Here is a 23,167-nt window from a genome sequence, read left to right as displayed (position 1 = left end):
AAACCTAATCTACCTATCCTAATAATGATACCCAAGCAAGCGAAAGTTTCCAGAATAGCGAATGGTTCGAAAAGTGTAATATTGAGCATTTCGACGAATTGTGTCAAGGTACGAGATTTAAACAGAATTTTCTACCATATGCAACAATACATTTTTCACCACGCTAACGCGAGGAAAATACTAATTATAAAATATTACAAATCAAATCCTAATGAACGCTATTAACTATTTATTATTAATTTAAAAAAATCAGCATTTACAAGTCCATTACACCCAGAAACTCAAAATTACATATTGAATTAACGATTGGGCATCGAAGTACATGGTTTGCAGATTAAATAATTTTAATATAAATGTCAAATTGCAGGTCAAGCCATGAGTGGCGCCGGAATAGGCGCGGGCGGCGCGTCGGATCTCAGCAGTTCGTCGTCTCCAGCCGCGGGAGCTTACCCCGACTTCCCGCCGTCCCCCGACTCGTGGCTCGGAGAGCCTCACCACTATTCACCCAGGTAGAATTACTGTCTCATCATGCCTCTGATCTTTGACTAGCCTGCCTCAAATCGTGCCACGAAGAGTTTCAACACTATTCCCCCACTAATTTATTGTCGCACGCCTCACATCTCAATAACTCGTTGCTTCCTCGTTCTTAGTCTTACCATGGCACAGTTTGACACTGGGTTAACGGTTTAACCGGTTAAACTCGGGTTAGTGGGATGGTGCAAGTGGCGCTTAGTGAGATGAATCCATTTATTCGTGAGTTGTTGAAAAAAATGCGTGGAAATGGAGAAAACTTAAGAGAGAGCCTTTACTAAGTACTTCTGTTTGAAAAAATGTGCACTAAACAAAAAAAAACATTTATTTCAGACAACACCTGTTACACAGGGTCCATATTATGTTACAAAAAAACTAAAACTATGACCTAAGCCTATACTTATAAAATAAATGGCCTCTTTGGCCCCCTCCCTCCCGGCTCGCCTCTCCGATTAGGTTGTACATGCAGATCATTGAACCGGGCAAGGACGGCAGAGTCCAGCCTATCTGCTATCATCTTTAGGATCCCGTCAGCTCGCCCACATTCGCCGTACAATGGACGCCGACTTTTTCCGCATTATTGCATAAAGATCATCAACCGCTGCGTCAACGAACATTCCCGAAGCGCTACAAAAGCGGGGGAGCCGAAACGGGGCCAGGGCCCTAAATACATTATTATATTGCACTCTCAATGCGTTATACGCTCTCTGACTAAAGTGTACCTATAAACCACTTGTATAGAAACTTTGGCAATAAGCAGTAAAAAGAGTTAGTTTTATAGGCACAGAACAACGCGTAAATCTATGAGCCAACATATTTCCTCGCATAGACAAAGACCTACGTTCTCGTTCCAAGTCCTTGTCATCTTTGAGATCATCAGTCAATATGGCCCAAATATTTGAACTGTGACACCTGCTTGATAGGCATATTGCTTAAGAGAAGTGGTGGAATGTAATAAGAAAATTTATTTTTACCTTTAAAAATCATGAACTCACTTTTCCTAACATTATACTTCAAGCCATGTATCTCAGCATATTCCCCACATACATTTACCAACTTTTGTAAGTAGAACTACGGTCTGAGCAGCACCATGTCATCAGCATAACTTATGTTGCTTACATTATCTATACGGCATCCGACATTGAAATTCACATTCACATGCTGCTCAACTCCCCGATCAGCTTATTGACATATAAGTTAAACAATCTTGGCGATGTTAATCCGCCCTGTCTAACACCACAGTTAAGTGTGTACTCATCTGAATAAGCATTTGCCCATTTAACCCTATTCCTTTGATTACTATACCAATATGAAAAAATATCAACAACCCCTGGCGCTACGCCTGTCTCCCTTAGCTTGTCCCAAAGTAAGTCATAGGATACTAGATCAAAAGCTTTTGTCAAGTCTAAGAAGCATGCATATACATTTAATTTAATCTTGTACATTTAAGTCAACGGTGTGCTTAAGTGTTACAATTGCAGACAGACCTTCCTGAAATCCAAAATGTGCATCAGAAAGTTGTATATGCTGGCTAAGATGCTTATCCAATATTCTATCTAACACTTTTGCAACCACTGTAGCAAGTGAAATGGGTCTATAGTAGGCCTTATCACTCTTATCAGCAATGTCACCAGTTGAGTTTTTTATTAGTGGAGTCACAATAGTTTTCATAAGATTACATGGCAAGTAAGAATGGTGTAAACAAAAAGTAAACAACATAGCCAGAACCCTATTTAGATGACCACCTGCATATTGCAAGTGTTCAATACTCAACCCATCATATCCTGGTGACTTACCCCTTTTTATGTCTTTAATAGCCTGAGCTACCATGGTACTTGTTATTGCAAAGCTCGGAGTCGTTGTGCGGTTCAACAAACTTGGTAAACTTGGTATAGCACGTGGTTGTAACTGTAGGCACTAAAGATATGTACATTGAATTAGCGGAAACATTGGTGGACTCTACTTTTCCGTATTCTACAGTTGCAGGCTGATGCAAGGAGTTTAATCTAGGTAGAACATAAACTAAAGGCGAACATCGCAAATGCCGTCTATCTATCGACCTATCGTCCTTACTTAAGAGAACGTCAAAAAAACAAGATCTCGTGTTAACAGATAGAAGGATACCTATCAGGCATCTTGGAGAGCTCACGAGGATCTCGTGTGGCAGTATTCGAAAAATCTTAACGGATGGATTTAACATAAAAAATGTCTCCGCTCGTTGGGTGCCTAGAATGTTAACGGCCGAATATAAGATCTCCCTACAAGGCTGGTGTTGCAGTGGCTGCCGTACCTCATGCGTAGCGTAGGGTTCAAATTGCCAGAACAGCCCCCATATTCAGCAGATCTAGCCTACAGTGTCTTTAATCCGGCTAATTTCACGGCTGGTTGATAACGAGGTAATGATCACCGTGAAGGCATTTTTTAAGGGTCAATAAAAACTTATTTTTATAATGAACGGAAGGTCTAGAGAAACGATGGTCTATGAGTGTAAACTTACTAGGAGACTAGATTGAAAAATAAAATAAGTTTTTAAGCATGTGATGTGTCTTTTGTCTGTTCATACTGATTATCATAACTTTTGGATCACCCCTCGTACAGTCAGCATCAATAGTAGCGAATGAAACAACGCGCCAAAAGTATCTGATTTTCCGGATAACTTTTCCAAATATAGATAAATCTCAAAAATTTACATTCAAAAGTATGTATATTACCGTCTTAATTGTTCTACATATAGAACATTTGAAACCTTGTTTGATCCGCTACTTTTGATGCTGACTGTACTGTGTCACGTCTGTCTCTCGTCTTTGCCAACAATGGGAGCCCACATCATCTCTCCACTCTCCATCGGCGGCTCCCGGTTTGTAGAGCCACGCCACAATCCACCCAGGTAGGGTCATTATCTCAAGACTCGGACCTCGGCAACCCGTCGTCACTTATCCCGGGAGCCTACACCTACTTCCTGCCCCTCCCTCATTTCGTGGCTCGGAGAGCCTTATTCAGTTCAATGTTTAGAAAGCCGTTGTTGTCGCCCGCCGTGATACACCGACTCTACAACCTTCCTCGACTCATGGCTCGGAGAGCCACATCACCATTCGCCTAGGTAACACATATTGTCACATTTCTGTGATCTCTGCAACCTTCCCCGCCATACCCTGACTTGTAGCTCAACGAGTCTGCGCTGCGCTCGCCAAGAGTCAGACTTTAAGTTTCAAGTAGGTATAGTCCCAACCGGAAGAAAGCATAGAACTTGGCTTGCATGTAGCGTGTGTACTGCGTAGGTAAGAAACATTTAGAAAAGGAAGCGACTTCTCTAGTGGGTATTTCCCATATTTGTGTCCCATTTTGCAGTATTATATTTTTATTAAATAACGGTTGAAGTTACAACAAAGCTGGCAAACAATTTAACAATAGATATAAATATTCTTCATTAAATTTTATGTCGCCATGAATTATACGTTTTCAAATTATGCGAGGTGCGAATTATGACGTGCATATTTTTTGTCACTGTTTTTCTGACATATTTCACTATAGGGCAGCCATTAGTATTTACTTCAAGTATCACGCCGATGTAGTGTTTAACATTTTTCTTGGAACAGAATTTAACTAGAAGCCAGTAAATATTTCTTTCGCATTATAAATCCCATTGGGACAGTAAGCTACGCAATATTTAAATTAATGTATTACTAGACTCTCTAGGTTATATTTTTCCACTATCAATAAAACTACAAATGAACTGTATTTCAATAACATAACGCCAAAGAAACGGAACATTAAGTATTGGGAGAGCGCAAGTCTAGGAGAAAACGTCAATTCACTACATCTTATAAAACTACTCCAAAACTAAAAACTACTGAACGGATTTTCATACGACTTTCATCTATCAATAGAGTGATTCTTGAGGAAGGCTTAAGTATATAACTTGTTAAGGTTTTGTGTAAATTGTTTGAAATATAACGATGTTGTCGGAAAAAATCACGCTGGCTAGGAGCTTTCATCGAAAACGCTGCCTAATCCGTTTGAGCTATAACAACACAATGTATGGTGGGGTTTTTTCTCATTCATAGGTCTATAAAAAAGTCCGCGATGATAAATGTCTATCTTTTAAGGATAACTTACTATACATATTCGTAACTTCTAGAAAAAGATCACGTAATATGTGGCATTTGCAAAGCTATTTACATGGATACATTATTAAGAATTATTAAAATAAATACATTAGTTATATTAAGCATTTCACACAGCTTACAATGGTCCCTTACACCATACAATTTAAATGAATATTTCAGGAGTACTCGTAAATCAAAGTTTCATTTCGAGCCATATAATTGTACGAAATGTTAAAGACACTATCCGCAGTTAGTTCAAATTTTTACCACCTTATGCGCTGGGATCGCTTTACTTACCCCCACCATGCACTTCGCACGGTCCCAATAACCTTGCACTTACCTTGCTCTACTCTTCTTTTACTCTTCTCCTAAACACTTTTATTTATTAGTTTTACAGAAGCAGGAATATCTTTTCGACAACTCGGTGTTGGACGGGAAGCTAACTTATTTTTTTGGTATACCCTCCTTTCTCACATATGTGATTTACCCTCATATTTTTTAGAAAAAATGTTGCCAGCCTATAAGTACTATCTTATCGACTAAGTAACATCACCTTACAACGTTTAGTTTTTCATTTCTAACATATAGGTTCACTTTTCCCGTAGACCCAGTTACCCCACCTGACCTTATACATATATAAATAAAGAAACCGGCCAAGAGCATGTCGGGCCACGCTCAGTGTAGGTTTCCGCAGTTACTCTTCCGTCACAATTAGCTAAACTGGAGCTTAAAGTATAGTAAATTGTTAACCAAGGGATGAAACGGTACCTTTCACGCGAGTTAAACAAATAGGCAAATTTTCATAATCAGTACCTAATTAAAGTAAGTCTTTTTACTATGAATGAATTTTATTTCATAAACATCAATTTACATAGATTTCCTTAAATTAGAAACTCTGCTTCCTAAATAGGTATAACCTGTACTTTAGGGTAAACAGCGCTCCTCCCCAAAAATTTAGTTGCAGGAGATGTTTTATTTATATAAATTTTAGATAAAAATTGAAAAACTTTAGTATCATTAATACTGAGAAATTTAACTTATAAATCTAAACATGTGTATGTGTGTGTGTGTGTGTGTATGTGTGTATGTGTGTGTTTGTGTGTGTATGCAAAAAAGAGAAAATGAATATGCAGAAATGTTCAAAAATAGTTAAGTAATTATGTTCATAATATCTTCAGTGTTTTCGTAATTTTGATGTAAAAGCCAGTCTGTAACAATATTTTTGCATTCCCTTTTAGTTTTGTCGTAAATATTTAGTGTTTTATTAAGTTTATTATAAATATACGGCCCATTAAAATCAAAGAATTTTCTGCTAAAGGCTGTGTTAAATTTTTTTGATCTTTTCCCAACATAGAACGCTCTACGACAATTATTTCTTACATGTTGTCTATTGTAGTCAAGTGTTGAGTGGTATTTGAGGGCTGCGCTTAGAATAAATAATTGTCTTACTGATAGGACTTTTGCAGTTTTATATAAGTATTCTGTAGGAGTTAAGAAAGGCAGAGAGTGCATAACTTTAAGTACGAAGCGTTGTGCTCTTTCCAGATGTATGAGAGTTGTTTTGGGAGCACCTCCCCAAGCTGAGATACAGTACGATATTAGCGATTGACACAATGCAAAATAAATACGTTTTACTAAGGAAATATCAGCGACATGTCTCACATTCTTAAATATATATATTAGCTTACGCACTCTTCCAGTTAGTCCTTCTATATGCGCACTGAAGTTTAATTGCAAATCAATTGTGACTCCAAGATATCTCATGGTATCGGTTTTGTCAATTGATTTACAGGAGCACATAACACCAAGAGGAATCGGGCACTCATGCGCTATCAGACGTAATTCGTTTGGAGGCTGGCCAGAAGCTCTGATAGAATGTGTAATATATTTGGTTTTATCTACATTTAGCGTTAGTATATTTTGTTTTAGCCAGTTAATTACAATATCTAATCCAGTCTGTGCACTAAAGAAAGCTTCTTTCCAGGATTTTTCTGCTACCAGGAGTACCGTATCATCCGCGTACGTTATAATTTTGGTTTTAGGGATAGCAAGTTGACACAAGTCGTTTATATAAATAAGAAAAAGCGTCGGCCCCAATATGCTTCCCTGTGGTACGCCAAACTTAATCGGGAGGTCTTTACTTATAGATTTCCCCATAGCCACGCATTGTCTTCGATTACTCAAGTAATCCCTGAATATATCCAGGGATTTTCCACGTATACCTACCGCTTCCATTTTATCTATTAGCTTGGGTATGTGAACCGAATCAAAGGCTTTGGCCAAATCCATAAATATTGATATGCATTTTTTTCTTTTGTCCAGGTTTTCAGATATAAAACTAGTGACTTCATGCACCGCATCATCCGTCGATTTACCTGAGCGGAAACCATATTGGTTAGGAGCTAGAATATTGAATTTTTCTAAGAATTTGGTTAGTCTAACGTTGAGTATACGTTCTAGAATTTTGGACATTGATGGTAGAATTGAAATTGGGCGATAGTTACTAGGCAATGTTTTTTTTCCGTTTTTGTAAATTGGCTTGACAAGAGATTTTTTTAGGGTTTCTGGGAATATACCTCGTGCTAGACATTTATTAAAAATGTGAGTCAGAATCGGAATAAAAATATTTTTATGTTCTTTGATAATGTAGTTTGGAATCAGATCCCATCCTACGGAACATTTGGTTCTTAACTTCATTATCAGATTGTCTACTTCCTTCTCGTCAGTGTCTAACATGACCATAGAATTTGTAAGTCTTTTTAATTTTGTGGGTGTTGTCATACAATTTGATTTGGATAGTATGTTTTCAGCTAGGGACCTCCCCACATTTACAAAGAAATCGTTTGTTTTATCAACTGCTTCCTCAGGTGTTTCATAGGCGGATAATAGGTCATTAACAGGGTTTTCAGTTTTGGTCGATCCTGTAATACTTTTTATGGTGTTCCATAAGAGTTTGCTACTTTTTCCTGCTTTATTAATTTCTTTTTTCTCATATTCTTGTTTGACCTTTCTTAGAATATTACAACAAAAATTTCTATATCTACGGTACGTTAGTTTTAATATTTCATTATTGGGCGAGTTTTTATGTTTGGTATGTAATCTGTCTCTGTTTCGTATGCACTTAAGAAGCCCTGGTGTGATCCATGGTTTGATGATAAATTTGCGTCGGGGTATATTATATGTTATTGTATGTTTTAATATCAGATTTTGTATTTGTTTAGTAAATAAGTTTAGTGCTAAATTTGGATCTTGTATACTGAGAAATTCATTAAAGTTAGTATTTTTTAAATCGTCGTCAAAAGACTTTTTTTGAAGTTTTGTACGCGTATGACTTTCGGAAGATTTTATTTCTTTGTCATGGAGGCATAGAAGTACAGATTTATGATCAGTGAGCGTTGATTGTATCACAACTGTTTGAGCTGTTATTTTTGATCGCAGTATGACATGGTCCAGACAAGCCTGGCTCTCGTCGCGTGTACTATAATTATGACAAGGTAAAAGTCCGTGAGACGCAAGCAAATTTAGATACTGGCCAGCACGTGAGTCCAGTTCGTTGTTTAATATATTAATATTGATGTCACCTATAATAGCAAGATTTTGGTGACTACGCAAATTAAGTAGAACATTATTCAGAGACGATAAAAAGTTTTGTATGTCATAGTAAGATGGAGATCTGTATATTGTTATTAAAGTATATTTAGAGTTTATTTTTAATACTAGGCAGTTGGAATCCTGAAAGGTAGGCTCTTCGAATTCGATCCTGAGATAAGATTTGGCATAAACAACAATTCCGTCATTTTGGTTATTGAAATTCTTGCTTATAAAATAATTATAACCCTCTAGTACCGGAATTATCGGCGCACACGAGAGCCAACATTCGGTGAGCACAATTATGTCACATACGAAGTCAAGCCGCGTAAGAAGGACGATGAGATCTGAGAAATTTTTGTTAATGCTACGTATGTTTTGGGTTAGGATTTTGAGTGACGATGGTTGAATTTGCGCTTTACAGGACTCAATATCAGAGATAAGCGATTTTGATACCGATATATGGTCTAAATCTTGTAAAATATCATTTATTTCATTCACTTTTGTAGAAAAAAGGCAAAGTGTCTTTTATAAGAAGATGCATAATTGTTGATAAAGGTGGGAACGATGGCTTTATATTGTGTATTTGTATATGTGGAATGGCTATGGATTAATGTGTGTGTATATTGATAAAAATAAGTGTAACATTTTAGAGATAGTGTGATTACATACATATGGGATAGAGGTGAGTAATGTTTGTGTGACTTAAAACTAGTACAATTATATATTGGCAAATTAAATAATAACATTAGTAACTTAAAGACTAGTCATTTCGGGATAGAGATATTTTTAAGATCGGCCTCACTATTAATTTTTATGGGTTTCTGATTTTCAGCCTTGCGTAAGTAAATTGCACCGCGGTATGACCATGCGTATACTAAACCATGGTTCTTGACGAACTGTCTTGCTGCGTACAGTAACTTTTGTCCATTTCGTGTGAGGGCTTCCGAGACGTAGATTGGAGTTTTGGCATCGTTGAGCTTCAGGTGGCTTCCATTTAACTTATCTGAATTTTTCTTGCCTTTGTTAAATTGTAGAACAGCGTCTACCACCTGTTCTTTTTTGATAACCGATGTGAATTCAGCAAACATCGTTTTCTTGTCTTCCACTTTGGATTTGATCGTAAATATATCTTTTATATCTGCATCCTTTATTTCCACTTTAATAGCTTGTCCCATGTGCTTAACTATTTCACATAATTTTTCTTTTGTTTCATGTTGATTGTCTCCCGTCAACTGCTTTGGTAGATTTCTGATTTCGATAGCAGGTCCTTTTAATTTCCTTTCAAGTAACTCGACTTTTTCCTCCAGCTCTTGGATATGTTTTTTATCCTTTATTTTGTCTTCTTTCAGCTCTTTAACGGTTTCAAGTATTTCATCATATCTTTGTGACAAAAAGTCTACTGTCTTTGAAATCCCGTCATTTTGTTTCTCAATTTTCGAGACTGAGTCCTGCAGGTCTTTGAAGCGGGCCGCCTGATCACGTGAGAAGGTGTCGAACATGCTCCTCATTTGTCCCATTATTGTTTCCATATTACCAGAGTTGCTGTCTTCATAGAACTTTCTTTTGAAACGCCGCTGGAATGTCGTATCGTCAGAGGTGCCTTCCGTACCCGGTCGGGCGGAATCATGCTCGTTCGTGGCCGGATTATTCAATTCATCAACTGCACCCGGGGCCTGTACAGATTCCATCTCTGCAGTTTTTTTACCTGTATGAGGAATTTCAAAAGTCGAAGCTGACGACGATTTAGTTTGCGGCGGCGTGCGTTTTAGTGGTGACATTTTGAGCGGTTGTGTAGGTCGATGGGATAAACTTTTTGCGATAACTCAAAAACAGCTAAACTGATCATGTCCGCTATAGTTTTCATTTAATGTCTTTCTTAAGCTCTACTTTTACGATTTTTTTCATATTTTTTGGACCTATGGTTCAAAAGTTAGAGGGGGGGGGACACATTTTTTCTCTTTCGGAGCGATTATCTCCGAATATATTCACTTTATCAAAAAATGTTTGTTGAAGACCCCTCTTAGTTTTGAAAGACCTTTCCAACGATACCCCACACTGTAGGGTAGACGCAAAAAAAAATCACCCCCACTTTACGTGTAGGGGAGGTACCCTCAAAAAAAAAAAAAAATATTTTACGACTTTGTGGGCTTTATTGATTTATATATCCATGCCGAATTTCAGCTTTCTAGCACTAACGACCACGGAGCAAAGCCTCGGACAGACAGTCCTAGCAGCATGTTTTTACTTTAGAAAATTTTGATGTGAATATTTTGACCATAGGAAGTTTTTCTAAAATCCATGAAAAACTGGAAAATGGAAGAAAAAGTAGGGAAGGGGAGAAACATCCCCTTGACAAGTTGCTTCCCCTTCTATTACTTTTTTTCATACTTCTCGCTCGTTCAACCACTGAGGTTCTCGGAAACTTTTATTTGTATATTTACCACTAACTTTTCGGTGAAATAAAACATCGCGAGAAAACCTGTATACATTCGCGAGGATATTTAAAGGTGTACTTGTACGCGTATGCGCCAGTGTGGGGACTACGAGTATAGCCCAAGCCCTGTCGCACCGCACATGAGAGCAGGCATGTACACTGCAGTGGGACGAATATAGTCTGAATTATTTACTTATTATATAAACCACATCTATGCTAAGTTTAATGCTTTCTTCCGGATGGGATTATGTTATGAAATGTGTTAGGGAAATGAGACGGACTACAAGGCAACATACCATACTGCTGATACTGCCTATATTGTTTTAGTTACAAATTGTTAAACGTCTTGACCTTCTTATATATCGATACCAATTATCTTCTTTACTAAGTACTTAAATAGGCTATCTTCCGAAGGACATGAAAAATGTAAAAGACAGACACTAAATTGTGATAACAAGATTCCGAGTAACCCCCAGTATCGACTGCTACTTTATACTCGTAATGTAAAGACACCTCCGCACTAATGCCAGCTTATAAGCCGATAATGTTGATAAGGATTCGCCGAAATCAAATACATTCAAAGATTTTGTAGATTAACACGCCGTATATCTTACGTGTGAAGATGTCATGTCAGAATTAGTGGACGTTGTGTGTTGTATAACAGATAGGTATTAATATCGTTATCAATGCATCATATATATCGAAATTATTTATGCGAGACACGATGTGCTATCTAACTCATGCTTGTTATGCCTAAATAGTTACATATGAGTACTAAGCTCCGTTACTGTAAACTAATCCAACTCAAATTCAATTTAATCTGATTTTAAGGCGGTCAATTTCAAATAGGAATTGGTATTAGACTAGAATCATGTATATTCACTCATATAGTCCATTCCAATCAATTCTATCACATTTACAGAGGCTTCCCCTAGCGACGGCCGCCGCCGGCGCACGCGCAGCCCGCGCCCCCGCCGCTCCCCGCGCCCTACCCCCCGCTCGCGCTCGCGCAGCCGCTCGAGCTCGTCGTCAAGCGGGAGCTGTGACCCGCGACTGAACCGTGACGATGAGACGAGATGCCAATAAGTTCATAAGGATCAAACTGGAATTGGATACCTTTACGCAAAATGAACGTTTATTAAACACAAAAATATACCTAATCAGGACTGTAAATAAAATAAAAATGGAACAATAAAATCGGTTTACGATTTTAAAGTAAATAACGGATACAGTTACCGTTACCACTTTGTGTCACACGATTTTTACTGTTGTGGTGTTTTGTGGTGTGCTGGATGTATCTTCAAATGTGAGCACAAAATAAGCATTTTGAATCGCCTTACTAGTAGCAAGGTACTCTGTAAATAAATTATTAGAATTCAAATGTTAAAATATGTACAATATAAATTTCTAATAAAAGACGTCGATATACTTAAGTATTTATTTATTAAGATTATTTTATTATCAATTACCTACTTACGACATAATTCAATGTTCGACAAATTATATAACATATTGTACATATGCGTGAATAAGTGTTAATTTAGCGGACAGTTATCAATAAGTCTATAGTGATATAATACTTTGTGCAAAATAAATTCTAGTCGAGAAATTAATGGTATAAATTACTATGATACATGAATTATACCTACGTACCATAACTCCGGAAGTTTTATTTACAAAATTTGCTCAACTTAGAGTTCGGTAGTGGCTACGCCCCAGTACTGTTGCATGCGACCTTCAAGGTCCAGTGAGTCTTGGGATTGTACGTTTTTTTCCTGTATCACAGCAAAATCATACTCCATATTGTATGGCATAAGTCTCTGCAAGGATCCGAAGTAAGCAGCGTTAGGACCTCCATTTGGTATTCTTCCAGAACCAAACCGAAGATCTGGTTTTAAAGCAGTACCGAAAGACCGAGCGCTGCCAAAATGTTTCGACAAAAATGGAACTCCTTTTGATTGTTTCCCTGTTAGATGAAGTTGTGGACTGCTGCCGGACAAACCTTTTAAGTTCCTTAAGCTACTTACATTAGACCTTATTCCTTTGGAAAGATTATCCAATTCTTTATCAAAGAGCATTTGTGTGTTTTGTTCTAGCATATACTCCCAACACTTGAAATTTTCTTCCGGGTTAGGTGGTTCATCGATTCGGTGGTCTTCTTCTTTGTCTTCCTCAACCCGAACACGTATAGCTCGGGCGACTCCACCGCGGCAACTTCGCCTCTCCGAAGCTCTTGTCTGAGACGAGCGCACACTAGCGTAGTGTTGGTGGCTCACTGCTTCACTTGGAGGACGATCGCTTTGGCCACTCGGAGAAGAACGGTCGCTGCTCGGTTTAGGTGGCGTAGCCGAATGGCAACATGGGTCCAAGCGCGAACAACAACAGTCTGGTCTACAAACTGTTTTATTTGTATTTATAGTTTGTCTTAATTCTCTCATTAGCATGTCAACATCTGATTTTCCGGTATCAAATCGTATTATAAGTACAGATATACATTCTTCAACACCGTAACTTTGAACCAAGTCCTGTAATCTCTTTGCAGCAAGAACTGGATTACGCTCTGCCCTTACTTCAGATACGGCAGTTTCAACATTGATAGCACTCCAAAAGTTTCCATTACCTAATATTAAAAACTCGTCATCTTCCTTTATAATTGTTTGTATAATATCAGGGTCTGGTATTGTATTAGGATACCGACTCGAATACCCCAAACGTTTATTATTTTCAATACCAAGACTTAGAGGTCCATTGCGTCTGCTTAAAACAGCTTTCGTATCCCCGACATTAGCTAGTCTCATGCTGTATCTTATAGGAGTGTGTCCGAATCCATTTTCTGTGGAGGTTACCGGTGATAAGTGGCACATAATCAAGCAAGCCCCCTTTCTTTGTCCCTTTTCCTTCAGTTCTCTATGTGCAGAAAGAACCACATACTTCATGTATTCACTTACAGTTTCTTTTATTGATCTCTCTTCTAAAAGGAGCCCCGGCAAACTTGACTGTAATATTTTCGGAACTTCTATGTCAGTTTCTCCGTCAATTACTGCAAAGAAACCCTCCTTATTGCAAAATGATGGCAACCTTATTTGCGCACAGCAAAGTTGTAGAGATTTGTTAGGACATTCTGAAAACCCTGTAGTCCAAGGGGTAGAGCCGTTTAATTCTTCATGGTAATTATTCTTATGAGACCAAGCCCCTGATTGTCGTCCAGTTACGTCGACTAAACTCAAAGGTCTTTGACATCTGTATGCGTTAAACTGTGAAGGGTCTACTTGTAACTTTTTATTGCACGATATATCTAGGAACTTAAGTTGTTTCGGTGCAAGAAGTCTCAGGTCTATGCTGTCTAATTCATTATGTGCAAAATCAAGAATTTTTACAGATGCACTACAAGCAAACATAGGTACTGAGCGTAGCCTGTTAGAGTGTGCTCTGACACACTTTACATTATTAAGTTGCGGTAAATTTTCTGGAAGTCTCGTAAATCCATTTCCTGAGAGTACAAGTTCTTCTATCTCCGGCCAAAAGTTTATACAACTTTCGGGGAGAACTGTCAAACAATTATAGGCAAGATGCAATATCCGCAGTCCACGAAAAGCAATAATAACTTCTGCTACTTCATCCGTTAAACAGTTTGCAGTCAGATAGAGTCGTTCAAGACAGTGAGACGATGGACCTCTAGCCGGCGGCAAGCGATTAAGTCTATTGTTAGAGAGATTTAGGACGCACAATCTGTCACAAACGGAGAAGAAATTTTCCGGTAGAGATTGTATGCAGTTGTCGTGCAGAAGCAAATCCTTCAATGGAGCTCGTAGTCTTGGCATTGATGGAATGTGCGAGATTTTGTTGTGAGCTAAGTGGAGACTCCGTAAGCTTGATAGTTCACTACAAAACAAGTGCTCCGGCAAAGACATTAACTGGTTATTGTTTGCATGTAGCGTTGTTAAATCGGAACAGCCACTCAGCCATTGGGGTAGTGATTTTAGTTTGTTATTTGTCACGTCTAATTCTACCAAGTTTATGGGTGGCACAGTTGTCGTCAATGTTTCTAGTTCTGTAAAGAAATAAAACAATAATATTAACTTACATTTACAAAGGTAAGTAAATAGGTAAGACTAAAATTGCTTGCTTCGTTCATCATACTTAATACAGAAGAAGTTCTACAAAGGAGAAGTTCTTGGTTGCTTGGTTTGTTGATGTTCTTATCCTACATTTGAATTAACGCTGATTTTTCAGAGGGAACTGATTTGCGAAGGTGGCTTTTTTATATTAGAGGCGAACGAGCAGACAAATCGCATGACGCTAAGCGATTACCGGTGCCCATAGACACCTGCAACACCAGAGGGGTTGTAAGTGCGCTACTAGCATTTAAGATGGGAATATGGTTTTTTCTTGAAGGTTCGAAGGTTGTATCGGTCCGGAAATACCGCAGGGGACAGTTCATTCCACAGTTTAGCTGTGCGAGGCAGGATGTTTCTGGAGAAACGCACAGTTAAGGACTGCCAATGCCAACCAGCTAAATGGTAAAGATGGAAATGTTGTCGCGTAAGGCAATGGTGGAAAGAAGCGGCAGGGATTAATCAAAACAATTCCTCGGCACTTGACGCTTATTGAAAAAAAAAAATAACGACGCTACATTTAACATTTTATTTCAAATGTGAAAAATAGGTGGATGTTATTTAATATGAGCTCATATTATTCAACGAACCTCGGTAACATCAATTCAAATATTTATATAACAATTGGTTTTTCACTTTGGTTTGTAACCCAATTCCGATTACCAGTAATAATAAAAGTAGGTTAATTTATGACTATAGATAGCGTTACCAGTTTAGGTTTGCATAGCAAGAAAGTTTTTATAGCAGTGTACTTATGTATTTCAGAAGCAAATGGCGCATGCACAACACTGGTGTAACCAAGTGACTTACAAAACAAATCAAATATCATTTAAAGTGGAGTTGTATTTGAAATTTATATTGAACTTCACTTTATTTTCCTGCAATTTTACAGACCTTACAGACAAAATATACATACAATAATAAATAAAATTAAAACATTTTGACGTCGACACCTGTTCCGGTGGAGAATTGAGCAGCTATCCCCGAACAGCTGAATTACCACATCCTTAGACAAAGCTCGCATTCTTGATGGTTTCCAGCAGCGGTCACAACAAGGAGCACCATGAACCAGCTGAAGTGTACGTAATGACGCGACTGCAGCTGGAACATCCTTAGGCTGTAGCGGGTCTTCTTGCGAATATGCTCCACGACATCATCTTCCATGGCGGAAAAATGCGGCCGTGATAAGTATAGTACTCACGGTTGTGCGGTACTCGTAATGTACGTAGGGAGCCGCCGTGAAGAGCTAGGTGTCGCAGCGTGTTGTTAGAGGCGTACAGCTCTCGGAGGCCACGCAGTGCTGACACCATCAGAACTTCGATTGAGTTGTTGGATACATCCAGGCTGACCAGGTGCTGAAACGGTAAAGACAATACTTATTTGTTTTACCCCTGGTGCTAATAGTCAACATTAAACGAGCAAGCGAAATATTCTTAAAAGATTTAGAGGCACGAGGGTTAAACAAACTTTGCTCTCGAGTGAAACAAAATGTTTACTACACCAACACGTGGAAAACACTAACTATAAAACATTACAAAACAAATTTAAATGAACGTTATTAAATATTGATCATTCAAAATGATCACTCAAAAGTCAATTCCATCATCCAACACGAGCAAACAACTCAAAATGTGCAACATATTACATGTGGATTAAATGCAACTTTCTTCAGTTTTTAAAGTAAAAGAGAGCCTTTCCGAGCTGGTGTGGTGAAATAATAATTATTTATTGGATTCGGAAGATATATTTTCTTTGGAACTCTGCTCTACCAAAAAGCAGCAAACAAAATAGAAGTAGTTCCGGAAATATTTAGCAATGTGACTGAAAGACAGCGACGCACTATAAGAGACCCTTTTATACTATTTTGGTACGGAACCCTAAAGTAAAAAAATATCGACATTTAACTGAAGATTCCTAAATTGCGATTATGATGCGATTAGGGTTTCGCTGTTAATACTAATATGTAACATTAAATTAAATAAATGGGCTTACTTCATAGTTCCCCAGTATAATGCTGCCCTTAAGGTTGTTGTTACGGAGGTCGACGCTGGTGAGCGGTGAGTGGGACTCCTTATCGTCATCGGGACCCATATGTTCGCTTTCTTTGTTCTAGAAAAATATTAAAAAACAAAGTCAGGGAATTTTTGGCATGATAGGCAATGTGAAAGAGGTTAACGGTACGTTTTTTTCACCGTGTTGAGAGATAATTACATACACTAGAGTTTTATTAATAGATCAATAACCCTATTTTTGTCAGATCAGAGACCACCAAAGGATGAGGCTATTCACGAGACGTAAACTGACTTAGCATAGCTCCAAGCTAAGCTGCCGTCTAATGTGGAACCTCTGCATAACTACCTCTCAAACTGTCTGGGGTAAACATGTAGGCACAAGGTTTTGTACTCGAAATGTACTGTGAAAGAGATACGGTCTAACTTAGGTGGGAAATGTAAACGCTCCAGGTAGATTTCTGATAATATTTATATAATATTTATATAAGAGAGGTATGGGCAATGTGAATGTCATCTCGCCTTGTGTAGTAGGGCACAGCACAGCAGATGTCATTCCAGATCTAGAGCAGAGCCCAACTGGGGAAGTACCTCCACCTTACAGAAAATCGCAGCCAAATAACACTTGACCCTACTCATAGTGTTGTGTTCCTGCCGGTGTGTAAGGTTGCCAGAGCTCAACGAGGGGGGTGGGGTTAGGGTAGGCAACGCGCATGTAACTCCTCTGGAGTTGCAGGTGTACATAGGCTACGGAGACTGCTTACCATCAGGCAGGCCGTATGCTTGTTTGCCACCGACGTAGTATAAAAAAAAAAATGTTTTTCTTCAAACAACACAATACAACTATCGACTATCGTTAATGCTTGCCGCTTTCAGAATGAAATTGCCTGCAGATCTTTATTCCTTCAGCAGGGCGATAGTTCCGAATTCAAATAATCGTTGCCAGTTATCTATACACGAGACTGTGAAGGTTTCCAAACCTTTACAGTACCTATTTAAATAAGTTTGCTTTCTGATTATCATGTTAATTTAGAATTGAATCAGTAAATTCTATGTATGATAGAATAGATGTCAGTTTTCACAACCAAAGTATAAAAATGTCTTCTATATGTATAATTGGTTCAAAGCTTACCCCGAAATGAGTAATGAGATTCCTTGCCGCAACGAGGTTGCGCAGGCGCGGCAGCCGGAGAGCGCAGTCTACAGATTGCAGCTCGTTGTCGCTTACTTGGAGATCTTCTAATCTGGAATAGACATAAGTATGATTATTTCGAAGGAGGAAGATTCTCAGCTTGGTTTATAATAATAATAACAATGTTCGTTGTTTGTTTTGTTTTCCAAAAACCCTTAATTCATGAACCGATTATGAAAGTTTATTTTTTTAAGTGTAGGTATAACTTCTAGATTAGTGAGAGGCATTGGGAGAATTATTGGAACTCCTTGAATATAGCGATTTTGATCTACAAATCAAGCATTTGGAGATGAAAAGTGTCATTTGGAGAAGGGGAACGTCTGAAACGGAATTATTCAGCAAAAAGTAGTTTATGTTTGGCGATTTATTTTCCATGTTAATGTTACCAAACAATTTAATTATACATATAAAAGTGATTGAGATAGAGTTAATTGATTATGAATCTCATAAACTGATCAACAGGATTCCGTAATAAAACGACGTCTTGAATAATTTTAATCAATAATCTGTTGCGCGAAGGTGTTTTTATCGTAACGTAAAAAGTCTGTTGATATTCATTGCCAGCACCATTTACTTTAGAATATATCGTGATCATAATTATGGTCATTATCCTCATAATCCTCCTGGTTATGTGGGTAAGTATTATACAGGCATGTGTTATGTAGTGCTTGTAAATGCACTTATGCCATCAAGGTGCTCAAAAGGCATGAGGGGAAATATAGTAATAATAATTACGATATAAAACAAATCTACGTCAAAAATGCGTAAATTAACTTTGGTTGCCCTATTATTTAGCATATTTCTTCAAGTGCACAAAATACTTAAGTCACCTATAATGGCCATGGCATATCATGGAAATAGAACAGGTACAACAACAATCATCCTGAATTAAATCAGAGCTAAAACTAGAATCTTTTTATGGGTTTGTCCCTGATGTCTGAGGATCGTAGTTCTTTCCAGCGCGTCTCTTGCAACTGTGTAGAATTTGTTGAACGATATTGATTTTTTATGTCATCTTTTGCCTTCAGTGTTCCTAACTTTTCCAATCACAATCAGATTCTCCAAATTCATAACAAGAATATTATAAATAAAAAGAAAAAGACCGCAATAATTACTGCGATTACGTTGCAAGTTTGTCTAGATTTGCATGAAGAAATGCGTTCATTGAACTTTAGTTTTGAAATAATTGATGTGTAGGCGCATACACGCTCTTGAAAGCCGGCAGTGAGGCAAAACTCGATATCCATCTATAAATAAGATTGAAATCGCTTTGAAACGCTACAGATTGCTATCGAAGGAGCCCTCCTGTTACTGTTGAAACACGGCATTTGCAAAATTATGGAATTGATGACTCTATCACATTGTCTTAATATCTATAAATTCTAATTATACTTAAGCGATAAATCGTTATTAGCTATTAAAATATTTCTTCTATCAACCTATACACAAATATACCTATTGACTGTGTGTGATTTGGTGTGTATCTGTAATTAAGTTACTGTTTTTTTGTTTATATCACCTTATTACTCAAACAGTAGTCAAAACTGAATCAGACTGGCGGTATATCATCCATAATAAACCTTATTATTTTGAACAAACATATATATCTGCAGAATCATGCTGTATTTATATCACCGGAGCGGCTGTAGTTTTAAGTTTTTATCAGCTAGTTTAGTCGGCTTTTGTTTGTATTGCATAAGTTCTTAACACAATAGGTTTTGTTTAGTTTCACGTCTTGCGGCGACTGTAACATATCACACTCGTATGTTAATCGTGGCCCATAAGCGCACCGGCCGTGACTGAAGAAATTAAAAGTTTGTATTTATTTTTGAAAGCCATTGTAATTAGGTACGCTATTATTTTTAATTTCGTAGAAAATATAGATATAAAATTAATTACTAGATTATGAAATATAACGAAGTTACAATCTAATATATACAGTTTAGTAATGTATTCACTACTGTTACAAGTATTTATTACATATGAGTCAATAAGAAATAACAAGATACCTTTATTTGTTTAACATAAGAACAAAAAGAACTAACAATATACAAAAAACACTAATATGTAAACTTTTTTTTAAACTATTTGTTGTACACTTTCTAACATCTCACTCACCAAATCTTCTTTTACCGGTAACACAGATAATGTAAAGAAGGTTATAAACAACACAGAACGTACTCGTAGTAACCTTCTCTTGCACCACATGCAAACCATCACTTATGCTATCAACAGTTGTCTGCTTTCGCCACTTGTAAATCGATATAGTGAATAGTAAAATCGAAAATCACTGATAAAATCTATTAATTTCATATTTATTATATTTTTAAATTAATGGAAAGTTCGGGTGCTGGCTTTAGCGGAGTTGCGCCTAGACTGCCCGCGGAGGCAGCCGAGTCGCCCCACTGACCACGCGTTTAGCAACAAGACGCAATGCCTCCACCATTACATAGGTACCCACATATTGTTGTTCAAGTTATCTCTTAATACATCTATACAATACCACTTAGCTATGGATCTTTGGCTCGTTACGTGGCTTTGCATTTCCCTTTCGAAATAGCTATTGTACCTTCCCGTGTATACCACCTACTGATTGATAGTTTTCTGTAAATATCGTTAAACTACTCTAAACATTTTTCCTTTACTTGCGAGGCAGACAGCCAACAAAATATTCTGGTATCGATGAGTTAGGAGGCTCAAAACTGCTTATAGTAAATGCTCAGATCGATTTACTCTTAGGTAAGAGATAGCTATTCTTACAACCACTTTAAAGTTTTAAAGTTTTCCAAAGCTGTTAAATCATAGACTCATCTTGTCATGTTAGGTTAGATTTGACAAATCTGCCCATCATCGTCAATGGATGTCGATAATTCACAGTCACCAATCACAAAATTGAAAGTTAATGCAAAACCCACGTCTCCTCAGGAAACGAAATGTTAGACGTTACTTAAAAGTTTGGCTTTAAGCCTTGTTTTTGTATTCCAGATACTAAAATAACAGTTATCTGAATTGCCTCGCTTTGTCCGTCCAATCTGTCGTTTTAGTACAAATCTGGTACAAACGCAGGATGATTGCGTAGTAAATTGGTCAATCGAACTGTCAGTTTAGTATGTTGGAGACAACATCGGAGCTTAAAAGTAATGGACCCAACCAAAGGACATTAAATAAAGGAACTAAGCTGTTATAGCGACCATCATTCGACGCGTGTTACAAAATGATCAACAACATGCACACAAAATATCACTGTCAGAGTATTTTTGGGCCAGTATTTTTTTTTATACAAGGTAGCCCAATTTAAAAGTTAGCTACCTACATAGATCTCAAGAAAAAAAATGGTGGAAACTAGTTATAAGTAAACAAAATATTAATAGCTTCTGGCTGTAAATTATATCTAGTTAAATCTAATTGATAACAACTACCTATTTGTTCATTACAATAAAAGCAATTGAAAAAATATTGATTCGACCTCCAAAGGGGCGTAGGTAATCAAGGAGAGACCAATATTCTACTTATGTTAAATTATTTTCAGTCTCCGATAGATGCATGGCGGCCGGTATGTGAGGGCACACTGAAAATTTGTAGAAAATAAAATAGTATTTTATTCAATCGCAAGCTTTTAAGTCGAGTACCGTGTTTAGGCAACGAAGCTTGCTGAGTTGCCTAAGTAAGGTACGAGATTGAAAAGCTTGATTATATCACTATTGTATCCCATCAAAAACATTTTCATGTAAAATATTGTCAAGACGAAACAATAAGCCTCGCACTGTCTTAAGGTTATCAGATCTCTTGTAGAGCCAAGCTTCTAACTCTACAATCCCTAACTTCACAAGCTTTACACCTTAGTCAAAATACGAGTATATAAGCTTCCTAGGACTTCAGGAAGTCCCCTAAGGGTTTTAATGATCATCAGTGAGTGAGTGAGTCAGTGACGAAATCAGGGTTTTTTAGATATTAATACAATCAAAACTATGAGAGCTATGCAACTGAATGTTTTATGCTTAATAAGTCCACTATTGGCATTATATCTCGAGAATTTTGTTTATCTGGTATAATCTCTTGCGCACGGTTGCTAAAATAAAATAATAAATTGCTTAGTCCACTAAATATGTCTTGAGTTAAAAACAACATATTTTTTTAAAGGAGAATAAAAATTATTTAGTTTTATCATTACACATTTTTAAAGCGAATGGTAGTGATTTAAGTTAAGATATTAATTATTCGCCGCAAGAAAAAAACGTCTTAGCAAGAGATATAGCACGCTCTTAAAAAACGGTTTTATCTTGAGTAACTCTTCCTCAAACTAAAAATATTACCAAATTCCAAAGAAGAAGCACCAAAATTTTCCTTTGAAACTTTTAAGTTTTTAGGCAAGAGCGATTAATTCTTGGTTTGATGTTTTCAATATACAGTCAAGAGCTAAAGCTATTTTAAAAAGAAGCACCAAAACTTTGGTTTGAGACTTTTAAGTTTTTATACAAGAGCCATTAATTCTTGGTTTGATGTTTTCAACCTACAGTCAAGAGCCAAAGCTATTTCAAAGAAGAAGCACCAAAATTTTCCTTTGAGACTTTAAAGTTTTTAGACGAGAGCGATAAATTCTTGGTTTGATGTTTTCAACCTACAGTCAAGAGCCAAAGCTATTTCAAAGAAGAAGCACCAAAATGTTGCTTTGAGACTTAAGTTTTTACGCAAGAGCGATTAATTCTTGGTTTGATGTTATCAATATACAGTCAAGAGCCAAAGCTATTTGAAAGAAAAAGCACCAAAACTTTGGTTTGAGACTTTCACATAAAGTAGTATCAATAAATTTGATGAAGAGGACAAAAGCCAGAGGAGGTGGCCTAGCGGTAAGAGCGTATGACTTGCAATCCTGAGGTCGCGGGTTCAAACCCCGGCTCGTACCAATGAGTTTTTCGGAACTTATGTACGAACATTTGATATTCACCTTCGCTTTTCGGTGAAGGAAAACATCGTGAGGTAACCGGGCTAATAATCCCAATAAGGCCTCTAGTTTAACCCTCTGGGTTGAAAGGTCAGATGACAGTCGCTTTCGCAAAAACTAGTGCCTACGCCAATTCTGGGGATTAGTTTCCAAGCGGACCCCAGGCTCCCATGAGCCGTGGCAAAATGCCGGGACAACGCGAGGAAGAAGAAGAAGATGAAGAGGATTACTAAAAGATTTCAACAAA

General features: G+C 37.4%; 2 protein-coding genes across 4 annotated transcripts in view; one reads left to right on the top strand and one right to left on the bottom strand.

Moving 5' to 3' along the window:
* LOC133517800 (LIM/homeobox protein Lhx3) overlaps positions 1–12,320 on the top strand; it is a 74,339-nt gene extending 62,019 nt beyond the window's left edge. For both annotated transcript variants that reach the window (XM_061851230.1, XM_061851231.1), the window contains exons 7-8: positions 368–509; positions 11,585–12,320. In XM_061851230.1, the coding sequence (XP_061707214.1) occupies positions 368–509; positions 11,585–11,597 (155 nt within the window). In that variant the 3' untranslated portion in view covers positions 11,598–12,320. The remainder of the gene's footprint in view (positions 1–367; positions 510–11,584) is intronic.
* Positions 12,087–23,167, bottom strand: part of LOC133517799 (protein phosphatase PHLPP-like protein) — a 27,530-nt gene continuing 16,449 nt past the window's right edge. For both annotated transcript variants that reach the window (XM_061851228.1, XM_061851229.1), the window contains 4 exons: positions 17,919–18,030; positions 16,770–16,886; positions 15,979–16,132; positions 12,087–14,713 (listed from right to left, as the gene is read on the bottom strand). In XM_061851228.1, coding sequence (XP_061707212.1) covers positions 12,354–14,713; positions 15,979–16,132; positions 16,770–16,886; positions 17,919–18,030 — 2,743 coding nt within the window. In that variant the 3' untranslated portion in view covers positions 12,087–12,353. The remainder of the gene's footprint in view (positions 14,714–15,978; positions 16,133–16,769; positions 16,887–17,918; positions 18,031–23,167) is intronic.

The sequence above is a fragment of the Cydia pomonella genome, chromosome 5 (assembly GCF_033807575.1).
Source record: "Cydia pomonella isolate Wapato2018A chromosome 5, ilCydPomo1, whole genome shotgun sequence".
NCBI lineage: Eukaryota > Metazoa > Arthropoda > Insecta > Lepidoptera > Tortricidae > Cydia > Cydia pomonella.
This window is presented reverse-complemented; position numbering and strand designations above follow the sequence as displayed.